The sequence below is a fragment of the Lissotriton helveticus genome, chromosome 10 (genome assembly GCF_964261635.1).
Source record: "Lissotriton helveticus chromosome 10, aLisHel1.1, whole genome shotgun sequence".
Lineage (NCBI taxonomy): Eukaryota > Metazoa > Chordata > Amphibia > Caudata > Salamandridae > Lissotriton > Lissotriton helveticus.
This window is the reverse complement of record NC_136071.1, coordinates 1,106,834,682-1,106,859,707: the sequence shown is the minus strand read 5'-3', so window position 1 is coordinate 1,106,859,707 and position 25,026 is coordinate 1,106,834,682. Positions and strand designations below refer to the sequence as shown.

Here is a 25,026-nt window from a genome sequence, read left to right as displayed (position 1 = left end):
GCTCTCATGCTTCGAACAGAAAATGCTACTTACCCAGTATGCATCTGTCCTTGGCATGTAGAGCTGTAGAGTCACATGCGCCCACCGGCCTCCCCGAGTACCTATACCTGTTGCAGTTACATCTTACTTAGCTACATACATACATGGGCACCTCTTACTAACTCCATCACCTTCTGCGGCAAACAATCTAACAATGGAGTCGATGCCCATGCGCACTATCACCGAAAGGAGGAGTTGACTACCTTGTGACTGGAAAAGACTTCTTCGAACAAAAACAAAGTGCTAACATCCGGACTCAACACTAGATGGCGGGCTATGCATAGCATGTGACTCTACAGCTCTACATGCCAACAGCAGATGCATACTGGATAAGTAGCATTTTCCTTATTGATGATAGGGGCACATGTACAGGAGCCTTTTGACCTGAATTATGGCTTCTGTGCGATCCAGTTTGGTGCGCAGATCCACTAGTCAGAGGGCCAATGACTATAGCAAGTCCATCTGAAGTTCCGATTTTGATGGCTGCCATAGCAATGCTCTGGCCATTGCATCTTGAGAGGCACTAATGGAGGCCATAAATAGATCTGCATGTTGGGAATGTGTACAACTTTCATGCTTTCTTGCGTTGAGTACTCTGTGAATAGCTTTGGGGTGAGCTCCAACAGAAAAGATTTGTGAGGAGTGCTGATTTGAACAACTGATTTGTGTGCTGGAGAGCACTGACTCCCTGCTCGGCCTTGGGCAGGAACGTGTGCTGCACCTCAGAGTTGTGTAGATCCCCGGTGCTGGTGCGTTGCTCAAACTGTTATTGAGGGATTCTGCGATTTTATTACAAGCTGTGATTGAGTCTTGTAAATACTGGGAGATGAGTCTCATTGGATTAGGTGTTGGAGATGAAGGCACCTATAGGGCACGGTGAGCCATGGGTGGCTTTATGCAGCTTTTTACTTGTTCCAGGGTCTCTTCACTATCGGAACGGGTTGTAGGTATAACTTTCGCCACTGCTAAACCCCCAACTCCGGCCTTTTTGCGGCTTGGTAGCCTCCTTCTTAAATTAAATCAATGCATTCTGATCGTGCAAGGGACCTGGTTGCTGTGCTGTAATTGGTTAACAAGCGGACAACGTTTCTCAGTGAGGAACACAGATGGAACGGACGAGCTTCCCTCTTCCATGCAGGTCAGGAAGCTGTCTAGCTACGATTTGCTGCTATAGTGCTCTCCAGGTGTTGGTGGTTAACGTGTGAAAAGCCAGACATCAGGAAGAGTGTCAGGAGAGTCTCTGGGGATTCCAAGCTGATGCAACAGATGGTGGGGGCGTGGAAGCACACAGCTGTGAGCAAATGACTGCTACTTGTCCCCATTAGCGCAACCCTCCGGCCGCAGATTTTGCGCTACTGCCACTCCAGGACACACCACAACCACACCACTGCCCGCTCCTCGACTCTGCCTCTACTCGGCCTCTTCTCCCCCTCCAGATCCTGCCTGACCCAAGAGTGCATAGCTAACTAGGGCCAGGCAGGATCAACAGGCAGAGGCAAGCTGCAGTCTCCATCGAGGTGAGGAAAGGAGCAGAGGTAGGCAGGCAGTCCAAGCAGCACTCCTACAGGGGATGCCTCTGAGGGAAACAGGCAGTGGTCAGGGGAGGGGGCAGCCAGGTAAACTGGATGCCTGAAAACTGATTGCCCAAAACATGACCCGCTGGCCATTCATCCATCAGTTGGCAGGCAGCAAGCACTCAGAGTCAGGCAGAATCCTGTTTCGGGAGCCAGCAGTGACGTCTGTGAACTCTGCAACCGGCAGGTTTGGGTGAGTCTGCAACACAGCAGCCTCGGGTAACAGCAAGCGACAGAGGGAGTGAGGCCATTAATCTGGGGGTGGCCGAAGCAGGTGCCACCAAGTCTGCGGTTTCGCCGTCTGGGCTGGAGATAGTCATTGAAAGACTCCGCTGCTGGTGCTCTTCTACACACCGCCCCCTCTGCTGTGGCAGAAAGCGTACTGTCTGTTGCACTGTTACTTAAAATCGTCAGTCACTCCATTGTCCAACTCTATTCTCCACTCTATGCCAGTATACTCCATTGTACAGCACTTTATTCCACTATGCAATACTTTTCTATACTTTACAACATAGTACTCCTCTCTACTGTACCAAACCCCACTCCAATTTATAACATTTTGCATCCAATGCTATGCCACTACACTCCATGACACTACTGTATACGCTGTTATACTTTACTCCACACTACCTTACGCCACTCAACTGTTATCCACTTTACAAGACTTTACCTCCTTCTACGCTAGTGTACAGCCATTCAGTCTACGCAGCTCCACTGTTTGACTCACTACTGTACTCAATGCAGCTCCATTCTACAACACACTACTACACTGCATGCTACTCTCTGACCATTTTCTTCTGACTATACACCTACACTCCGCTGTACTATACTGTGTGCCACTGTGCAACACTCTGCTCCACTTTATGCTGTTCTATGTTACTCTAATCCACTATACAACACTGTACGCAACTCTTTGCATGCAACTGCACATCACTTTCTCCACTCTTGACACAGTACTCCACTGTACTCCACTCCATGCCATTGTACTCTAGAACACTGTATGCCAGTCCACTCTAATAACACTCTACTGTATACCACTCTGCTCTACAAAACTCAATTATACTGTATGCCTCTACTTTTCTGTAGTCTACAAAACTTTCCAATACTGTACGACAAGCCACTACACTGTACTGTACAAAACAGTACTTCAGTTTATGATACTTTACTCAACTGTATGTGACGCCACTCCTCTCTGCTGCACTTCTCGCCACTATAGTCTACGGCATAGCACTCCACTCTGACACTTTATACCACGCTACGCTACCCCACTCTGGTGCACTCCACTGCACTATACTTCACTCTATTACACTTTGTCCCGCTCCACGCGACTATATCATACTCTGTTCTACACTGCTTCACTTTCTCACACTATATTCCACTGTGCCACTATACTCCATTCTATGTCCATCCACTCTGTGCCACTATACCGCACTGTATGACACTTAACAATGTGCCACTCCACTCTACGATACACCACTGACACAGCACTCAATGATACTGCACTATACAACACTCTACTTCACCCTACTCCATTTTAAAACCGTCTGACACTCTGACAGTGTTTGATACTCTACTGTATGACACTCCAGACCACTTTACAACTAACCACTCCAGTCAGCAATACTTGCCTCCACTATGAGACACCATGCCACTACACTATATAAAACTTTACTATGCTGTGCGATATGCCCCTCCATAACACACTATTCTGTGAAAATAGACTTTGCAACAATCCACTATACTATTCCACACTCTCCTCCACCATACTGTTCGACACTCCACATAACACTCCACTCGACACTGGACTCTACAATTTGAAACACATTTTTATTATAAAATGATACAAAATTTAAATTAAAAAAAAAAACAAAGGTCAAAGCTTAGTTATAGTTTGGAAAACCTTTGTTCCCTGTACAAACCTAACTTAAATTACATGCACTTTGAAAATTTTAAAGTTTTAGTTATAGCTTTCATTCTAAATGTATCCACCACCTTTAAAGTATTATAACTACACTGTACAAGACTCTCTGCCACTCTACCGTACGACACTGCACTTGACAAAACTAAACTGTACGACTCTACTCAACTCCACTCTATTCCACTACACACTGCTACACTGTATGCCACTCTACTCTGACACTCCACCACACTTGTTTTGACGACACTCCATTGTACCACACTCATCTCTACTGTTCGATACACCACTCCACTGTACAGCAAGCCACTCCCCTGTACGATACTCAACTAAACGACAGACAACGCCACTCCATAACACTTTACTCCATTTTATGCTAGGTCACTCCACTCTATTCCACTCTACAATACTGCACTTCATGACACTAGACTGATACTCTTCTTCACATTACCGTACGACACTCAACTTTGCATCTCTCCAATGAATTACACGCCACAGTATAATTTGAAACACATTTTTTATTAAAAGATAAAAAACATTAACATACAATGAAATAAACAAAAGTTAATGATAATTTATAGTTAGAAATACTTAATGTACAAACCCAACTTAAAAAATACTCCGACATTAAAAATGATAACATTATAATTATAATTTCAATTTATAATTTACGCTCCACCTTCAAATTACTATAAGTCTCACTCTCCCAAACACAGTTGTCACCTCACTTGACACTCTACATTAACTGCAACTAAAGCTCCATGCACTAGCTACACCCTTACGTACTGCATTACTTATGGCATGTGAAATCATAGCATTCATAACAAGACTTATAACATCTCAAGCAGCCTAATTTTTCACAACACAGTGCATGGGCGAGTGGTGAGTGTAGGAGAGTAGGGTCTGCAATCCTATGGTCACCCCAGATTTTTGCTTTTTGCTTCACTGGTTTACGACTTTCCCTGGCTGTGGGCCTGCTAATCAAACCCACAGCCTCGCTGTTCTCTCTCTAAATTGACAACCATGTACTTTAGGTGCATTTACCAATTGGTACTGGGCCACCTTATCAGTCCCTGTATAGTGTACCTTAGGTACCCAGGGCATAGGTGTACCCAGGGCCTACCAGGGGCTGAAGCATGTATTATGCCACCCCTGGCTGGCCATCTAAACAGACACAACTTGCTGCTAAGACAGCTGGGGCAAGGTGGTGTAATCACCCTTTGCTGTAGATATAGTATACCTATATCTAACCCCAAAATGGAAACATATATTCCTATCAGTCACTCCTATGGCAGGCCTTATCAATCCTAGAGGCAGAGTGCTTGGAATTATGTGAGATGGTGCTCTAGCATGAGCTGAGCCTGTCTGCAGCTTGCGGAACCAAGTCCTAATAGCTGTTCCATGATAACGCTATACCATATACTCTTAAGTGCATTATAATCCTCGCGGTTGAATGCTAACTTTGGTATAGCATTATCAAAACATGTCGTGTAAGGTGTCATACGAATTGGAATACTACCCCCTCGCCAGTTCTGGCGACGGGGGTAACATTCCACCCTTCTAGAAGGACACGACATGTATGTAACTGTAAACCCCGGTTAAAGTTACTCGAGCCTTGGCATCACAAAATCGATGCTGCCACCACAGACACAAGTCTGACCTCCTGCTGCTGGGAGTCCTTCCAGCGAGGGAGGCTTGGACAAAGAGTTTCCTGCCTTGGGAGGTGCTAGCACCACCCCAGACAGGATTTTGTGTATTGGGTAGGACAGGCCTGAACGGAATGAGACATGCCTGGGTCCCACAAGGTGTCCTGTGCATACACCGGTTCAAACCAGTTGCTGGGGCATCCCTGCCCCAGCTCTGGCGCGAAAACCGGACCACCCCCCTTCCTGGTCCCACCCATAGGAGGGACCTAGACGTAGTACAGCCCCCTTTAGCAGGATAAAGGTAGGAGTTGGTCCCATTCCAAATTAGATTATCCTGAACAACTTTACAAAAAGAAACTCTGGACTTCGACATTCTGCTCGACAGAAGACTGAAGAATCTCCCTTGTGGGCAAGGAGTGTCCACCCTGCAACTGCAGGCACCATCAAGCGTCCAGCGGCTTCACTTTGTCGTCTTCCCTCGAGGATCCAGACTTCAGAGCCCGATGAGACCCGGATTCCCAGACCTCTCCGACCTCAACTCACATCTGCAGCACAGCTGAGATCCGTGGGTGCGACGAGACACGTGGGACCGGCCATCTTGGAGAAACTGCACTTCGCTTCCAGCACGACTCCCGAGGTAAACTCGACCAAGTGCTTTGAGGATTGAGAAGCCCCAGCCCCGAGCAGCTCCTGCACCGAAGATCAGCCCTCCAGCTTCCACGAGATCTGCGTGGGGCCCTTCTGCCTGTTTGCTGCTCGACGCGTTGTCTGGTCACTTGCCGGCTGGCTAGTGACCTCCTAGACGACGAACTTTGAAAACTACACTGCTGATCTGGTTGCTCCAGACTGGCCCTTGCTCCCTTCCAAAAGAGGAGCACCCCGGACTCTCCTAGTCCGCACCAGACGCCTTTTCCACTCACCGCGTGGGTTGCCTTTGCCAAGGCCTGTTGACGCCGAAACCAGAACAGATACCACCGACAGCGAGAGCCTGCGTGGGACAGCTCGTGCCTCCATCCTGGTCGTCGAAGACACCTCCTGGTCCACGTGGCTGCATTGTCAAGCGTCCACTCTTCACCTGATCGCGACGACGACATCTGGTTCCTTTCTGGTTCCACTCCAGTCACTAGCTAGTGACTTTGAACATTGTCCCCTCTACTTTCAGGTCCTCTTCTTCCTCGATCCACCCTTGGATCGCACCGGACATCTTCCTCCTAGTCGCCTGCAGCATCTTTTCTTCCAGGCTCCATAGACTTCAACGCAGAAACCCGACACGACTTCGCACCTATGCGCCCGTGGGTGAGGTAACAAGAGCATTTCGGTACTCAAGGGTAGATTGACTCTCCTAGTGTCCAGATTCACAGTCGTTTTAGTCCTAACTAGTCAGGATTGTCTGTACTCACCTTTTTCTTGAACTGTACTGTCCATAGACGTTACGCATCCCGCGTGCGAGTTCACACTCTGCACCCGCGTCCCGTGGGCCTCCTATTACTTACCTAAAGTTAGGATAGCGTGGTCCTACAGCCTCTGGACAGCTCCATTCCCTCTATCGATTTCCTTATACCATTTACTTAGTATATGGTTTGTCGTGCCCCTAGGGCACCATTGTAATTTTGTGCAACTCATCGTATTTTTCCTAAGAGATTGTCATGAGCTTATGTAAATGTAGTATACTTGTAAAGCGCACAGCTGCCCCAGCAACGGGGCGTCCCGGCGCTGTATAACTCTGGGGAACCCGTCCTGGCTTTCCCTGTGGGATGGTCCCTTGCTGGGAGTCCCCAAGGTGGAGCCAGGCATCCCCGGAATTGGTGGGGCCGTTGTGGAGATTAGGCAAGCTAATGCCCAGAGTTGCCGAGTGGAACCCCTGATTAGAATAAGCACCGAAGCGAGAATTATCGAGTCCGCTGACCAAGGTCCGCGACCCTGCCGCGTCGGGAATTGAACCCTGGTCCCGGGCTGACTTCTGCTCTCGGGCCTGCCGCCTCTAACCAGTGAGCCACACTACTCCACAGCTTAGCCCTCTGATCTCATAAAGAGTTCAGAGGTGTTTGTTATTGATAAATATACTGTTTATTTTCATAACAACCTGTGTGGTGTCCTTTCATCTGGTATTCAATGGGTTATATTGTGGTAAAACAGCTGGCTTCACATGCCAAAAGAGTTTAGCCGAAGACTGCTTTGTCCATGCTACAATTAGGATAGCTGGTCTATAAGGTTGACTTACAACCAATCACCATAGGGGTTGTTTGGACTGATACAAGCTGATCACTAGAACTAGTGATTCTCCGTTGTGGAGATTAGGCAAGCTAATGCCCAGAGTTGCCGAGTGGAACCCCTGATTAGAATAAGCACCGAAGCGAGAATTATCGAGTCCGCTGACCAAGGTCCACGACCCTGCCGCGTCGGGAATTGAACCCTGGTCCCGGGCTGACTTCTGCTCTCGGGCCTGCCGCCTCTAACCAGTGAGCCACACTACTCCACAGCTTAGCCCTCTGATCTCATAAAGAGTTCAGAGGTGTTTGTTATTGATAAATACACTGTTTATTTTCATAACAACCTGTGTGGTGTCCTTTCATCTGGTATTCAATGGGTTATATTGTGGTAAAACAGCTGGCTTCACATGCCAAAAGAGTTTAGCCGAAGACTGCTTTGTCCATGCTACCATTAGGATAGCTGGTCTATAAGGTTGACTTACAACCAATCACCATAGGGGTTGTTTGGACTGATACAAGCTGATCACTAGAACTAGTGATTCAGAAAAGGGGGTGGTGATGAACAGTGTGTCTGAATTAAGCAGACCACTCTTACCCAGTCCAAAGATCAGGGCTTGATCCATCACCGTTTTTTAGCTCACTGCACCATCCCAGCTCAGAACTTGGCTATATGCAAATTAGTCTGTTCCTGTCCCAGTGCATGATGGGAACAGGGCAAACCAAACTACCAAGCCAATTCTTATACTGGGAAGGAAACAAGCTACCGGGGACCGGTTTCTGGCATTTCAGCCTCGTCTGCCCGGCTTGCTTGAATCCTGATGGTGCAATGAGCAAGGGACTCACATCTGAGTATACCCTTCCACGCTTATGGTGGACAAAATGATTCAGAAAAGGGGGTGGTGATAAGCAGACCACTCTTACCCAGTCCAAAGATCAGGGCTTGATCCATCACTGTTTTTTAGCTCACTGCACCATCCCAGCTCAGAACTTGGCTATATGCAAATTAGTCTGTTCCTGTCCCAGTGCATGATGGGAACAGGGCAAACCAAACTACCAAGCCAATTCTTATACTGGGAAGGAAACAAGCTACCGGGGACCGGTTTCTGGCATTTCAGCCTCGTCGGCCCGGCTTGCTTGAATCCTGATGGTGCAATGAGCAAGGGACTCACATCTGAGTATACCCTTCCACGCTTATGGTGGACAAAATGATTCAGAAAAGGGGGTGGTGATGAACAGAGTGCCTGAATTAAGCAGACCACTCTTACCCAGTCCAAAGATCAGGGCTTGATCCATCACCGTTTTTTAGCTCACTGCACCATCCCAGCTCAGAACTTGGCTATATGCAAATTAGTCTGTTCCTGTCCCAGTGCATGATGGGAACAGGGCAAACCAAACTACCAAGCCAATTCTTATACTGGGAAGGAAACAAGCTACCGGGGACCGGTTTCTGGCATTTCAGCCTCGTCTGCCCGGCTTGCTTGAATCCTGATGGTGCAATGAGCAAGGGACTCACATCTGAGTATACCCTTCCACGCTTATGGTGGACAAAATGATTCAGAAAAGGGGGTGGTGATAAGCAGACCACTCTTACCCAGTCCAAAGATCAGGGCTTGATCCATCACTGTTTTTTAGCTCACTGCACCATCCCAGCTCAGAACTTGGCTATATGCAAATTAGTCTGTTCCTGTCCCAGTGCATGATGGGAACAGGGCAAACCAAACTACCAAGCCAATTCTTATACTGGGAAGGAAACAAGCTACCGGGGACCGGTTTCAGGCATTTCAGCCTCATCGGCCCGGCTTGCTTGAATCCTGATGGTGCAATGAGCAAGGGACTCACATCTGAGTATACCCTTCCACGCTTATGGTGGACAAAATGATTCAGAAAAGGGGGTGGTGATGAACAGAGTGCCTGAATTAAGCAGACCACTCTTACCCAGTCCAAAGATCAGGGCTTGATCCATCACCGTTTTTTAGCTCACTGCACCATCCCAGCTCAGAACTTGGCTATATGCAAATTAGTCTGTTCCTGTCCCAGTGCATGATGGGAACAGGGCAAACCAAACTACCAAGCCAATTCTTATACTGGGAAGGAAACAAGGTACCGGGGACCGGTTTCAGGCATTTCAGCCTCATCGGCCCGGCTTGCTTGAATCCTGATGGTGCAATGAGCAAGGGACTCACATCTGAGTATACCCTTCCACGCTTATGGTGGACAAAATGATTCAGAAAAGGGGGTGGTGATGAACAGAGTGCCTGAATTAAGCAGACCACTCTTACCCAGTCCAAAGATCAGGGCTTGATCCATCACCGTTTTTTAGCTCACTGCACCATCCCAGCTCAGAACTTGGCTATATGCAAATTAGTCTGTTCTTGTCCCAGTGCATGATGGGAACAGGGCAAACCAAACTACCAAGGCAATTCTTATACTGGGAAGGAAACAAGCTACCGGGGACCGGTTTCTGGCATTTCAGCCTCGTCGGCCCGGCTTGCTTGAATCCTGATGGTGCAATGAGCAAGGGACTCACATCTGAGTATACCCTTCCACGCTTATGGTGGACAAAATGATTCAGAACCCCCTTTTCTGAATCTTTTTTGGCCACTATAGGTGTGGCAGGGTATACTCAGACATGAGTCCCTTGCTCACTGCTCCATCAGGATTCAAGCAAGCCGGGCCGACGAGGCTGAAATGCCAGAAACCGGTCCCCGGTAGCTTGTCTCCTTTCTGGTGAAGAATTGGCTTGGTAGTTTGGTCTGCCCTGTTCCCATGATGCACTGGGCCAGGGACAGACTAATTTGCCTATAGCCAGGTTCTGAGCTGGGATGGGGCAGTGAGCTAAATAACGGTGATGGATCAAGCCCTGATCTTTGGACTGGGTAAGAGTGGTCTGCTTAATTCAGACACTCTGTTCATCACCACCCCCTTTTCTGAATCGTTTTTGGCCACTATAGGTGTGGCAGGGTATACTCAGACATGAGTCCCTTGCTCACTGCTCCATCAGGATTCAAGCAAGCCGGGCCGACGAGGCTGAAATGCCATAAACCGGTCCCCGGTAGCTTGTCTCCTTTCTGGTGAAGAATTGGCTTGGTAGTTTGGTCTGCCCTGTTCCCATGATGCACTGGGCCAGGGACAGACTAATTTGCATATAGCCAGGTTCTGAGCTGGGATGGGACAGTGAGCTAAATAACGGTGATGGATCAAGCCCTGATCTTTGGACTGGGTAAGAGTGGTCTGCTTAATTCAGACACTCTGTTCATCACCACCCCCTTTTCTGAATCGTTTTTGGCCACTATAGGTGTGGCAGGGTATACTCAGACATGAGTCCCTTGCTCACTGCTCCATCAGGATTCAAGCAAGCCGGGCCGACGAGGCTGAAATGCCAGAAACCGGTCCCCGGTAGCTTGTCTCCTTTCTGGTGAAGAATTGGCTTGGTAGTTTGGTCTGCCCTGTTCCCATGATGCACTGGGCCAGGGACAGACTAATTTGCATATAGCCAGGTTCTGAGCTGGGATGGGGCAGTGAGCTAAATAACGGTGATGGATCAAGCCCTGATCTTTGGACTGGGTAAGAGTGGTCTGCTTAATTCAGACACTCTGTTCATCACCACCCCCTTTTCTGAATCACTAGAACTAGTGAGCATCATATATCAGGCCATCTTCTCACAGTGAGTTATAGTTAATGTTGCCTGGTAAGTAAGCTGAACAGAGAGTGTAACGAGGTGCACTACTTTAAATACTTTTAAGGTCGTGGATAAACGGTAAATGAAAACTATAACCATATAATTGTTTTAAGTTTGTGTAGTTTAAGTTGGTTTGTATAGGGGTAAAAAAGTTTCCTAAACATAACTAAGCTTTAACCTTTGTTTTTTTTCATTATATACGTGTGTGAATGAAAACAAAAAATATATATATGTATAAAATGCTGATTGAGCCTCTGTACATCTGTAGTTCTAGTTAGGTCAGAGTTTACACTGAAAAGGCATTTTTTGTTTTCTTTTTAACTTTGGTACCGTTTAACAAATCTGCATGAAACTTTAATTTAAGAAAAAGTACACCCACTAAGTTTTTGCAGATTGTTCAAGCGGAGGCCATCAAAAACAGGGGTGCTTTGCCGTGCTGTTTCCAACAGGATTATTTGCTCCTTTATGCTTGAAAAACTGCAGAATGTAATTGAAACAGATTTGGCATGAAGGTAGAACTTTACTCAGTGGAGTGCCTTTACTCAGTTTGGTGAAAATCCATTCTGTAGTTTTCAAGAAATTAGTGTTTCAAAAGGGGCTGGGTTGTGCATGAAGAGACAACATTTCATGGAATTCTGTGAAGCCAAATTTGCAGAGCTCTGCAGACCCAAAAAGTAATAAAAAAAGAAAAAAGTATTTGAACTTGACTGGCTGAGGAAACATTTTATTCTATCATCCATTTCATCCACAAATGTGCAAGCACATAAGGCGGCAGGGTGAGCACACTCAGTTCCACATGGGGGACCGCTGTGAGCCCTCAAGGGTTGACTATAACAACAAATTATTTCAGATCCATGAAACCTAAATGGATTTTTTTTTAAATCAGGGCCTGGCTGTATTCCTGGAAATGCAACCAAGCCCGCTGCTCAGACTCTATAGTTTGCTGCCTGCAGAGGGTAGGATGCTTGGTGTGGTCAGAGGTCAGATTCTGAGGCCAAAGTTTGCTACACACAGCTTTTCTCAGCAAGATTTGGCCCAGGGAGCTCTTGTATGTGGGCGAAGGGCAGCGGCAGTGCTCCTAGTCCGCTCGCGGTTTCTCTCCATGCAACAGTAGCATTTTTTAAAAACGATAAATTTGTAATACTGGACATTGCCTTGTTTTAATTTCAATTACTCCTGAGTGAGTCTGAAGAGGGGGTACGATTTCCTGGGCTCGATTGCCTGGTCTCCCTGCCTCGGTCCGACGCGGCGTTACCGTTGAGCGGAGGGTGGGTGAGACAGAGCCAGGTACTTCCTGTTGGGGAGGGCAGTGTTCTAGTTGTTGGGAGGGCTCTGCCTTTAAATTCACATGCTCCAACGCCCGCACAGCAGCCGTGCGCAGCGGGCGCGCCGGTGGCGCGCCTAGACCCCCACCAATCTGGCTTCAGAAAGGGCTGCAGCACTGAAACTGCAATCCTTAATGTCATAGACGATCTTCACAAATCACTGGACTTGAACCAATGCTGCCTTCTCATCCTCCTAGACCTATCAGCTGCATTCGATACAGTCAACCACAAACTGCTCATCAAGACTCTACAAGAAAGGGCAGGTTTAGAAAAGACAGTACTCAATTGGTTCTCTTCCTTTCTCCACAACCGCTCACAAAGAATACAAATTAAAAGCTTCCAATTAGACCTCCACCCCGTTAACAGAGGTGTTCCACAAGGATCAGTGCTCTCCTCAGCTTTTCAACGCCTACATCGAACCCCTTACCTCCCTACTCAGGAAATCTAACATCCCTTTCCACCTATATGCGGATGACACACAACTCTACCTGGAAACCTCCTCCATTGCTGACATCCAGAGACTCAACGCCACACTCAGGGAGGTACAAGTCTGGCTCTCAAATAATCACCTAAAACTCAATCATGAAAACTGAAATACTCCTCCTCTCCAATAAAGATGAAAACCCACAAATTGCAGAATGGCTCAAAGCTATCGATGCCCTCAATGGCAACCTCATCCTAGCGGAGTCGGTGTAATCTCTTGGTAAACACCTTAGACTCGAAACTAAACTTGAATAAACATATCTCAAAATCCACAAAAAGTGCCTTCCTCAATCTGAAATTACTGTACAAAATCATACCCTTCCTCCCACCCAAAGACCTGCAACAAGCCACCCAAGCACTAGTGCTCTCCAGAATTGATTACGGGATTGCAGCCCTGACTGGGACTTCTAAATTTCACTACGCCCCCTTGAAAACAACGTTAAATGCAGCAGCCAGAATGGCCACTGGTACTAAGAAATTTGATCACATCTCCCCTGCACTTGAAGAACTCAAATGGCTCCCAATTGAACTGAGAGCCAGCTTCAGAACAGCCTGCGTCACCCACAAAGCCCTGCACACAGGCAAATCGGAATACCTGGCTGCCAAACTCAAAAAGGCCGGCCAGTCCAGAAACCTAAGGAGCTCCAACACTCTGCTACTCATCCCACTAAAATCTCGCAAGCAGAAAAATGCGACAAAATCGTTTGCTGGAAACGCCCCCAAAATCTGGAACTCCATCCCCCCCACATCAGAACGATACCCTCATTTCCCAAATTCAAAAATCTGCTCAAAATCCTCTTCCTCGACCGCTATCGAACGAACCGATAGAAGCCAGGATGCTCTCCACCCTGCACCTCTTCTATCCTTATATTTTGACCAGTGGCATTGACTCGGACCAAGAAATTCTTTCGGGACTCGCGTCCGGTGTGAACTAAGCAACCTTTGGGCGGCGCCTTGTTCGAACTGCATCCTCCTTGCCCTCCCGCGCCACCACGCCTCTATTCGTCCTACTCTCGGCCTGATCCACGTGTTTGACTATAACCTGTACTGCTTACTTGCTCATAATTTACTTGTTGTAAAGCGCTCTCATACCCTCGGGTACAGCTAGCGCTATATAAAACTCTTAAAATAAAAAAAAGGCAAGCCCGTCTGCGCCCGTCCGCGGCCGACCGGGGCTAGGGGCCAGAACCCCTGCTGGATCTGGTCCAAGACTCCATTACAGCCCCCAGAAACTTCGTGCTCTCTGCCCAGTGATTGATATTAGGTGTAAGCATACTATTAATGTGGAGGGCTGGCAATGCAATCATTGCCTATATGGGGCGTCAGAACAAGTAGATGTCAGGGAGGGACGACCCGCACTCAGGTTAGCGCTGATCAATTGTAGATCTCTGAGAAAGCACAGGATCGAGATCCATGATATACTATCTGAGGGTCAAACTGATGTTATGTTTCTTACGGAAACATGGCTGGACGATGATCCTGCCCCTGAAATTTTAGAGGCACTCCCTAGTGGCTATGGGATCATGAGAGTAGACCGAATGCTGGGAAGAGGGGGGGGGTCATCGCAATTAGTTACAAGCATGCTATTTGGTGCTCCCTTGTACCTGTGAGCATAGATGATGGGGAGGCTAGGTTTTTTACTATCAGACTCGCCACTGATTATGTTGTGAAGGGGCTCCTGATGTATAGACCCCTGGGACCTCACTCACGTTTCATACCTAGTTTTGTTGATTACCTTATCCAACCTGCTCTCCGGTACGAAAAGCTCCTGGTACTGGGGGATTTTAACATACATTTTGATGATGCACGTGACCCTGGTGCACACGAGCTGTGCTAGGGACTTGAAGTGCTACAAATAGTTCTAAAATCTGAACTCCCGATTCATAAACTGGGACATTTACTTGACCCTATTCTCGCCAACTGGGACGCTATGGAAATTAAGCCTCCTCGCCCAGTGTTGTGGTCCGATCATTTTCTGATCACGTTTGTGATAAAGCTACCCATACATAAAAAGCAGGAGTTAGTTCACTCTGACACAGAGAAGGAAATAGGCAGGCATCTCGCAGGGGGACTTTAACTTGGGCTTTATTAAAGGATGGTTTGCCTTATGGCCAGGACGTAAATAGGGCGTGCAAAGATCTCGAGAGGCGGATAACTGCTGCTCTGGACTGCACGGCACCCTGGTCAATTGAAAAGGCGACAAACAGACGCAAATCAGCCCGTGGTTTAATGAAGTGTTACGGGCTGCTAAATCGACCTATAAACAATTATAAAGGCGATGGAGAAAGCAGTTTTCAGTTGATCTGGAAGCTGAATACAAAGTCAGCCGTAAACACTACCACTCACTCATTAGGAAGGCTAAGGCAGCATACTTTAATAATAGGATCCAAACAGCGTAAACCTCTACAAAAGAGCTGTTTAAGATATTTAAAGAGATATCATCCTTGACATCTGCTGCAGCGCCTATTATGGGCTCTGTAGAGTCGTGCAATCGAGTTGCTGAATTTTGCAGAAAAGGTTGAAAGGATTTACTCCTCTTTTCCGCAATCAGCTCGTGAGGGTAAAAAAGATAAGGAATGGTTGGTTGCGCCTGAAATACAAGGTCTCCATAATTTTACTGTACCCTCCAAGGACATTCTTAAAAGGATGGCGACCGGTATTAAGTTGGGTTCGCCTAGGTACCCTGCTACGCCGAGAATACTCAGAGGCAGCATAGATGTATTGGAACCTTTTCTGAGATCTCTTAGAACTGTCCTTTAACTCTGGAGTGGTTCCGGAAGTATGGAAGGAGGCCGTGGTACTTCCACTACAGAAAATCCCACATGAGCGCCGATCAGCTTGATAATCTGCGGCCCATTTCCTTGATTCCTTATTTTGCTAAGGTTGCGGAAAAGATAGTAAATACTCAGCTTACTACACACATATGTACTAACAACCTTCTCCATCCTTAGCAGTCGGGTTTTCGGGCGTTGCATTCCACCGAATTGGCTCTACTCTATTCCACAGAGATCATCAGGAAGCATGTGGACGAAGGACAGACAGCGGCCTTAATTCTTCTAGACACTGTCGCCCATCACACCCTACTTCACCACGATCTAATGAGAGGGGGTGTAGCGGACGGAGCATTAAAATGGCTAGAATCCTTCTTATCTGAGCGCAGTTTCACTGTTATGCAGGGTAACTTTCATTCTAGAAACATCAAGCTGGCCCAAGGGGTGCCTCAGGGCTCTATTTTGAGCCCTACCCTATTCAATCTTTATGTCGCCCCCTTGGCTAAAATCTCAGATAAGTTTGGTATTAATGCTCTGTCTTACGCTGACGACACCCAGCTGGTAGTCTCCCTGACCCAGGCCCAGCCTGGTGCTCCCTCCAATTTTGCATCCTGCCTTCAAGAACTGGCAGGCTGGATGGCCAGCAACTGCCTCAGGTTGAATGGCAGTAAAACCGAGGTATTGGTGATTGGCAAGGCCCCATCAGTATGGTCCTCGGCGTGGTGGCCCCAGTCGCTGCGCCCCACTCCTATACCCTGCGAACATGCCAAGAATCTTGGGATCTGGGTGGATAATAAGTTGTCCTTCGACTACCACATCGGGCGAGTGGCAGGCGCCTGCTTTGGTGTGCTGAGGAGACTCCGGAAGACCCTTGACGCCCTTCCCACGGAATCAAGGAAAATACTTGTCCATGCGCTGGTAACCTCCCGCCTGGAACGATGGTAATCTCCTGTACTTGGGTGCTCCGGTCAGAGGCCTGAGGCGCTTGCAATGCATTCAAAATGCAGCAGCAAGATTAATCCTCATGCTCTCAAAAAGGGCCTCGGCGACTAAGGCACTGGCGTCCTTACACTGGCTCCCTATTAGGGAAAGAGTGAAATTTAAGGCTCTGTGGGATGTATGACGTTACAACTCATACTTTTACAACGCATACCATTACAACGGATTTTTTACAACGCAAAAACCATTACAACGCATGTTTTTACAACGCATGTTTTTACAACGCAAGTACCTTTACAACGCATACCATTACATCGTAAGTATTGCTAAGTATATATTAATTATTTTATTTTAATTTAATTAAAATTAATATTATTTATTTTAATTTAATGTAATGTAATTTTTTTATTTTTAATTAATTTAATTTAAATTAATTATATTAAATTACATAAATTAAATATATTATTTAATTTAATATATATTAATTTTAATGTAATATATATTAATTTTTTTATTTAAATTAATTAAATTTAATATTATTTCATTTATTTTAATTTCATTTCATTTATTTTAATTTAATTTTATTTCATTTAATTGATTTAATTTAAATTTAATTTATTTAATTATTTATTTTAAATTTATTTTAATTTTATTTTATTTTTAACCTGTATCCCTGTAACCCAAAAACCCAAAATTGACCCTGAACTCTAAAAATACCCCTGTACCCCAAAAACCCAAAACTGACCCTGAACTCTAAAACTACCCCTTTACCCAAAAACTGAAAACTGACCCTGAACCCTAAAAATACCTCTTTACCCAAAAACTGAAAACTGACCCTGAACCCTAAAAATACCCCTTTACCCAAAAACTGAACTGACCCTGAACCCTAAAAATACCCCTTTACCCAAAAACTGAAAACTGACCCTGAACCCTAAAAATAACCCTTTACCCAAAAACCCAAAACTGACCCTGAACCCTAAAAATACCCCTTTACCCAAAAACTGAAAACTGACCCTGAACCCTAAAAATACCCATTTACCCGAAAACTGACCCTGAACCCTAAAAATACCCCTTTATCCAAAAACTGAAAACTGACACTGAACCCTAAAAATACCCCTTTACCCAAAAACTGAAAACTGACCCTGAACCCTAAAAATACCCCTTTACCCAAAAACTGAAAACTGACCCTGAACCCTAAAAATACCCCTTTACCCAAAAACTGAAAACTGACCCTGAACCCTAAAAATAACCCTTTACCCAAAAACTGAAAACTGACCCTGAACCCTAAAAATACCCCTTTACCCAAAAACTGAAAACTGACCCTGAACCCTAAAAATACCCCTTTACCCAAAAACTGAAAACTGACCCTGAACCCTTAAAAATACCCCTTTACCCAAATAGAACATTTTAAATATAATTATAAAAATACCCCTAAAAAACCCCCAAATATATAACATTTTAATTATAATTATATACTTACCAATACTTACGTTGTAATGGTATGCGTTGTAAAGGTACCTGCGTTGTAAAAACATGCGTTGTAAATACATGCGTTGTAATGGTTTTTGCGTTGTAAAAAATTCGTTGTAATGGTAGTGCGTTGTAAAAGTTGCGTTGTAAAGGTTGTTTCCCGGCTCTGTGTGTGAGCCAACGTATCCTTCAAAGGAAAGGTCCAGCGTACTTGTATGGTATTCTGACTCCTTATGCACCTACTAGATTGTTACGGTCCAGTGGAACAGGTAGGGTGTGTGTCCCTAAAATTAAAAGAGCCAGGATGGGCGGAGGCTCGTTCTGCTATTTAGCAGCTCAACTGTGGAATTCGCTTCCTCAGGCACTCCGGCTGGAGAGTTCTGAGCCCATTTTTAGGAAGGGTCTGAAGACGTACTTATTACCAGCTTCCTAAATTTTGCCCTGGTCCTTTTTGGTTGTTGCTGTTGGGTTCTGTTGATACCGTAGCACGGGGACACACTGGTCTCCGTGTGACCAGGCGCTTTACAAATGTAACTATTATTATTATTATTATTATTATATGATCAGAAAATAGAAATGCCCTGAAAAAAATATTACATTGAAGTTATGCTTAGGATTAGTTATAATACCGTACTAGGTGTTTACGAATACCTCTGATGTTCACTTAATAAAAACTGTTGAAATACAATCATGGTTACAAATTTTAAAAAAAGACTGAAATTCACCAGTTATGTTTAGCTATGCTGTCCATCGCTTGCAAAATAGCCGTGCAAATTGTAATTCCCACTGAGTGATAGTGATATTGGAAATGTGATATGTAATCTTACATGTAAGATGGTTTGATATTTGTAATTGCATATTTTACATTTGGAGTGAGGGCATGAGCACTGCATTTGGAGTATTGCCAGCCTTCAAATTCTATTTTAATGTTGGTGAAAAATATGTTCTAGCTCTCTGGGTTAATGGTGCAGATCAACCAATAAGTCTGGAAAAAGTGATTCTAAAAGCTATCAAAACACAACTCACTGGAGTGAGTCACTAGCACTAAACCTTGTAAAATTAATGTTTTACTAGATTTCATCAAGATCATGCAAGATCAAACCTAATATGGAACTTCAAGACGCGAGAAGAACTACGAGATACCCTGGAAACTGAAATGCGAGCATTTAACATTGATCGAGAACTCGGTAGCAACAGCGTCATCTCATGGAACCATCATGAATTTGAAGTATGTTACTTCTCCACCATAATCCTATACTTAGGTGTCTGTTGTTTGGCAGGTGTACCACCCTCACATACTCCTATATAAAGCTGATTGAGCTGTACATCTAACTTTAGACTGACATGGTTCATGGTGTACTTACTACAAGTGAAAGCAGGCACAAAATATAAAGGGGTAGAGTGGATGAGGCTTGACGTGAGAGTGGACAAAATCCAGTGAAGAGGTGAATCAAGGACAAGAGGGAAAAGGAGTGTGTGAATAAAGGACTTGAGCAGGGCATAAGGGACACTGGAAGAGGGCTAGAGTAAAGAGGAAGCCCACGATTTGAGGGGGTAGAGGAGACAGTGGACATAAAGAAGTGAGTGGGGCAGAAAAGGTAATGGCTCCAGTGGAAAGTTGTCAAAAACAGTGAGGAGATCATCTGGATGGGAGCTGAGCAAAAAACATTGAGATTGACTTCAAGGCTTCTTGGTCCCCTGGCCCTGTGCATCATCCTTGTGTCGTATACCAGGTGACATATATGGGCCCTGCAGTGGAACCTCCGATTCCAGTGGGCCCAGCTTCTGAGCTGCTTCCCTAATTTAATTCAGATCCCCAAGGAGACTGCTCAGGATCTGCAATGTTGGCAGACGAGTAACAACCTCACCTGCAGCAGGCTACCCTCCGCCCCTCACCAAGAATTCACATTGGTGACAGATGTGTCGCTGGAGGAGAGGGGTCACTGTTGGGTACGTTGAATGTGAGGCAGTGGTTCGGGTATGTTGGTCAGGCATTGTGAAGGGCCTTGTATGCATGGATGAGGAGTTTGAAGGTTATTCTTCTGTTGACTGCGAGCCAGTGGAGGTTGCAAGGGTGTTGACTGATGTGGCTGCAATGGGGAATGTTGAGGATTAGTCTTGCTGCAGCGTTCTGGACATTCTGGAGTTTGCGGAGGAGTTTCTGGGTGATGCCGGCATAGAGTGCGTTGCTGTAGTCGAGTCTCCTGCTGATGGGGATCCATTTGAAGGTCTTTCGAAGATGGCGAAGTGTGTTGCAGCAGGCCGAGGAGATGGTGTTTATCTGGTGGTCCGTTGTAAGCAAGGAGTCCAGTATGATGCTAAGGATTCGTGCGTGGTTAATGAGTGAAGGGGGACTTCCTAGAGCAGAGGAGAGGAAATTATGGAGAGCCCCCAGGCCATAGCTGCAGATCGACCAAGTTAGCTTCAGAATAAATGTTACCAAAGTGTGCTTCCCAGTCCTCCCCAGTTATGTGGCAACTAACCACTGATCCACCTTGGTCTAGAGAGTGCATACAGGAAATGAATGGCTTGCTATCTTTTGTATTGAAAGATATTGTGGGTAAATCCCATTCAAGACTTCAGGGTGCATTTGAGGATGGGATGGTCAACTGGGTTGAAGGCGGCTAAGAGGTCCAGCAATATCGGGAGGCAGACGTCATTTTCATCCATGGTAAATAGGGCATAATCAAGAATGACTTTCAATGAATCAAACCTAGAACTCGTTTAACTAGTTAGTGGTTATCTGGGATGTATAATCTCCCGTAGATCTGTGTGTGACAGCCTTGTGTCTTTGAAAATGAATAGAAAATACTTTGAAGTCATGTCATACTGAGTGGAAGTATGGCTGATCTGCTCTCCAAACATTAGGGGGCATTTACATCTTTCTTTTGTAGTCCGGAGTTTGGTCACATTGACAGGCATATAGATCCATTAAAATACAAGTGTCCTGTTTAGAGCACTTAAGAACTAAACGTTGAATGCCACATGACTGTGCAGGCTGTATGCTGATAGCACACTTGCTCTGCCATTGTCTCAACCGGCTCAGGTGTGTTGAATGCCTAGACATGTGTGTTTGTGTGTCAGTGTCTCCTCCCTCTGTGCTGAATGGATGCTGCTTCTGAAAGTTCCGGAGCCACTTTGAGTTGAAATTGATAGGTGTATATGTGATTCCAAGAATTGTGTATTTGATATGTCATAATGATTGCAAGCTAGTTCTTGTAGTTTTGTCCGTAAAGTGACTGGGGGAGCTTTAATCTCTCTTGAAGAGGTGCTTTTTGTCCCTTATTTAAGTTGAGATTTCTTATTCTTTATTGTAAACTGTGACTTTTCTTGCTTTATTTTTGGTCTAGTCCCGCCTCTGTGGTAGTGACCATTTATATTCTTTCTCAAAATCTGAGTAGTGGCATAGAGTGCTTTCAGACATGCATTGTCAATGATTTTGGCCTTCACTGTCTAAAGGGCGATCCTACACTACTCCCAAATGGCTTCTTGAGAAAGTAACCCTGCAACCTCTTCTTTGACCAGGGGACTGTTGCCTCCTATTAAGAGCGACACTGGAGGGGAGCAAGAATATCTTACCCATAGTCTTGCTATTGTTTCATGCATTTAAAATAACACATTTAAATGGAACTAAACCTACTTGCTTGCCCCAAAGCTGTACATACCAAGCTTCCTTTTGTCCGGGCCAGTATCTTGAAAATCACCTAAATTAGGGGACTGAGCAGGAAGCAGTGTACCCAGCAGGTCTCTCTGTAAATTGCATGATACGTCATTTCTGTTGGTTTTAGGCCAGCTGCCTCTGTTGTGCTTGCAGAATTGAGTTGCAAGGTGCATAATCCACACTTGTATCAATAGAAGAGCTCTGTAATACCAAACTTGCAGTCTCACAAAAAGGAACCCCACATACTTACTGTTAGATCAATGAACTAATCCTAGTTCCAAGAGACAACAAAATAATATGGGGAGACATAACCTTGATAGTGGAAGAATAAAAGATTTATAATTCAGATGCTGGAACGTAGAAACCAGAAGGTCTAGTAGATATTCAGAATACCTATCAAAACCTGTCTTTTCAAGAAGGGTTCTAGTCTTTAAATGAGCTATCTAAGTTTCCTAATGCAACAATGCATTGGAAATGTCAAGCAACCTAAAGTGAATTATATTCCTCCACAAGAAACTCAACAACAAAAAATTACTATTACAAATAAACATTGAGAAAGAAATAGCACAAACCAGAGAGTGCCGCTTACCCTTCGCTCTGTAGTCCAGAAACGTAAGCACAGTTTGAAGAATCCTTCGGTACCGCACAACCTCATAACACACCAGCATTTCCACTACCTCTTCTTTTCAAAGGACATGTAGACTTTCCTTCACGTTATTCTTTGAGGCTTGCTAATACTAACGCTTTTGTTTCAGCAGTGAAACTAGAGACCCGTTGCTGACACTGACGTATCAGCGCACTGTAACTAGAGAGCAGTATTGGTAGCTCAAAGGCGTTTTAAACAATAGAAAAACAGTACGGCTTTCATTTGCATATGTAATGCAATATCCAAGATTATACCCACCTTTGGTTCTAATTATGCATACTAATGATTTTTTTTTTTTATTGGTGTAGGTTCGATATGAGTGCTTGGCTGATGAAATTAAAATAGGGGACTACTATCTTAGACTATTGCTGGAAGAAGATGAAAATGAGGAGTCTGGAGCAATCAAAAGATCGTAAGACTCTGTACCAAGCTTTATTACCCGACTTATTTTCTGATATGCTTCCTTGTCAATGTTTTTTTTTGGGGGGGGGGGGGGGCGGGTATGTTTTTTTACCTGGTCTAACCACATGAGCCTCTCTATTTGGATCTAAACTGCAAGATCTCTCCTTTATCTCTTTTTATTTTTAGGTACGAGTTTTTTAATGAATTGTACCATCGTTTTCTACTCACCCCTAAGGTGAACATGAAGTGTCTATGTTTACAAGCGCTGGCTATTGTATATGGCAGATGTCATGAGGAAATTGGACCTTTTGCAGACACACGATATATTGTTGCAATGCTTGAGAGGGTAAGAATGGCAAAACGTATATATATATGCTATGTTACATGACTATTATCTAAGCTTGGTTGAATGCTGTAGGTCATTCTTTTATGAAGGTTTTGCATCTGGTAATTTTGAAGAACACCTATGTTTCCATTTTCTTCATGTTTTAACCTATTTGAGGTTTGTTAATATTTAATATTAGAGCTAAAAATGATACTGGTATTTTTTTGTACCCATTTTGTTTTTGAAGAAGTCTGAGCAATGCACATCTGATGATAGTTTTTTTTGCATTTTTATATGGCCCAAACTCGACCCCAAGGTATCAGAGCGCATTACATGAGCACCAGTTGCATTACAGACAGACACATGCACTTCTAGGCACGGGGAGATTACGTGATTTGCCCAGAATCACAGGATGTTTGAGCCTCCCTCCAGACTCAAACCTAGTTCCCCACCTTCAAAGTCATCTGCTCTAGTCATGAAGCCAGATCCTCTATTATATATACTACTGTTGCAAGACCCTGGCAGAATGTTTTAAGTGCTGTTACTCATTGTCAAGATATTACACGCTTAAAAACAATTAATACACATTGAAACAATCCTGCAGGTAATCCTCTGGTTATGCTCATTTCTCTCCACTAAGAATGTTGCCATTTTTGTAGATTTTTTCTGCTTTGGATTTCTAACCACTAGTTATTCATTTTTTAGGATGGACCAAGCCTACTTTTTTGTCCCCTGTCCTGAATGACTACATAGTTTACACACAGGCTTAGGAAGAACACGAATCTGAGAACTAATAATACTTCTATGATCAGACTGACTCCTCTACAATACTGAGATGAAAGTCAATGGTACCACTAAAGTTACCTTACGGTTGTGATAGTATGCCTATAAAGAACAAACCTGGAACAAGCTCGCCAGCCACCACTAGCTAAGAGCAAAATGCACATCTCCTGAACTCGGCCTAACAATAATGTATTGCATTATATACAATCTGCACAACAATTTGAAGGCTAAACATACAATATACAACAAAGGATTCCAACTCACAAACAGTAATGTACTCACACTTATTCACTTTATGACCTACAATCCCTTTAACTGTGCAATGAAGTAAAATCCATGCAGTAAGAGATTTTCCAAATAAGTAGGTTTTTTATTGAGAACCCCACACAGGTACATCCAACTTAGGGTCCAGTGGCATCTTACCAAGTTGTTCCACTAGACAGAAGCCTTGGAACCACGATATACAATGGGTTCTCTATTTCATAAGTAAAAAATAAATAAAACAAACACAGCCCCCACAAAACAATGAAAATAATTGGAAGAAGGACACCACACTATATTTTCTCATTACTTTTGAACCTCACTACTCTGTTGAGATTCTAGACTCTTCCATCCTCCACTTTAACTGCATTGTGGAATAGTTTGATGACTCTGAATGGACCCATGAACTTGGAATCACTCTTTCACATCAGCGGTTTCTTGATTAACACCTTCTCACCCACTGACAAGTCTACCCATTTTACAGGTTTACGGACATCATGGGACGCTTTCCTCTTTTCAACACATGCTCTTTCTTTTTCACTTCCACTCTACATCGATGCCCATGACACTCACAGATCCTTACCCCACTTCAACCAACCAGGTGACAATAACGTGTGGTCCCTTCTTCCCCTAAACACTTTAAAATGAATTTCTCATGGTAGTGTATGGAGAACGTCTTTGAGCCTGTAGGAAACTATTGAGTGCCTCCTTCCAGTTCTTTCCAGCACTCATCTCCAGCAGTATGTATTACTTGATACTTGTATTACATTTTTCCACAGTGCCATTACCTTCTGGATGGTACAGTGAGTATTTCTTGTGCTTGATACTTTTCTCATGTAGGAATTCCTCCATTTCTGTAGACACAAACTGCGGCCAATTGTCTGCCAAAACACAGTT

The 25,026-nt window shown here is 44.8% G+C and overlaps 1 protein-coding gene across 2 annotated transcripts in view; it reads left to right on the top strand.

Moving 5' to 3' along the window:
* The window catches only part of DNAJC13 (DnaJ heat shock protein family (Hsp40) member C13), a 1,517,524-nt gene that overhangs the window by 720,539 nt on the left and 771,959 nt on the right, over positions 1–25,026 (top strand). For both annotated transcript variants that reach the window (XM_078663869.1, XM_078663868.1), the window contains 3 exons: positions 19,126–19,279; positions 22,667–22,770; positions 22,947–23,106. In XM_078663869.1, the coding sequence (XP_078519995.1) occupies positions 19,126–19,279; positions 22,667–22,770; positions 22,947–23,106 (418 nt within the window). The remainder of the gene's footprint in view (positions 1–19,125; positions 19,280–22,666; positions 22,771–22,946; positions 23,107–25,026) is intronic.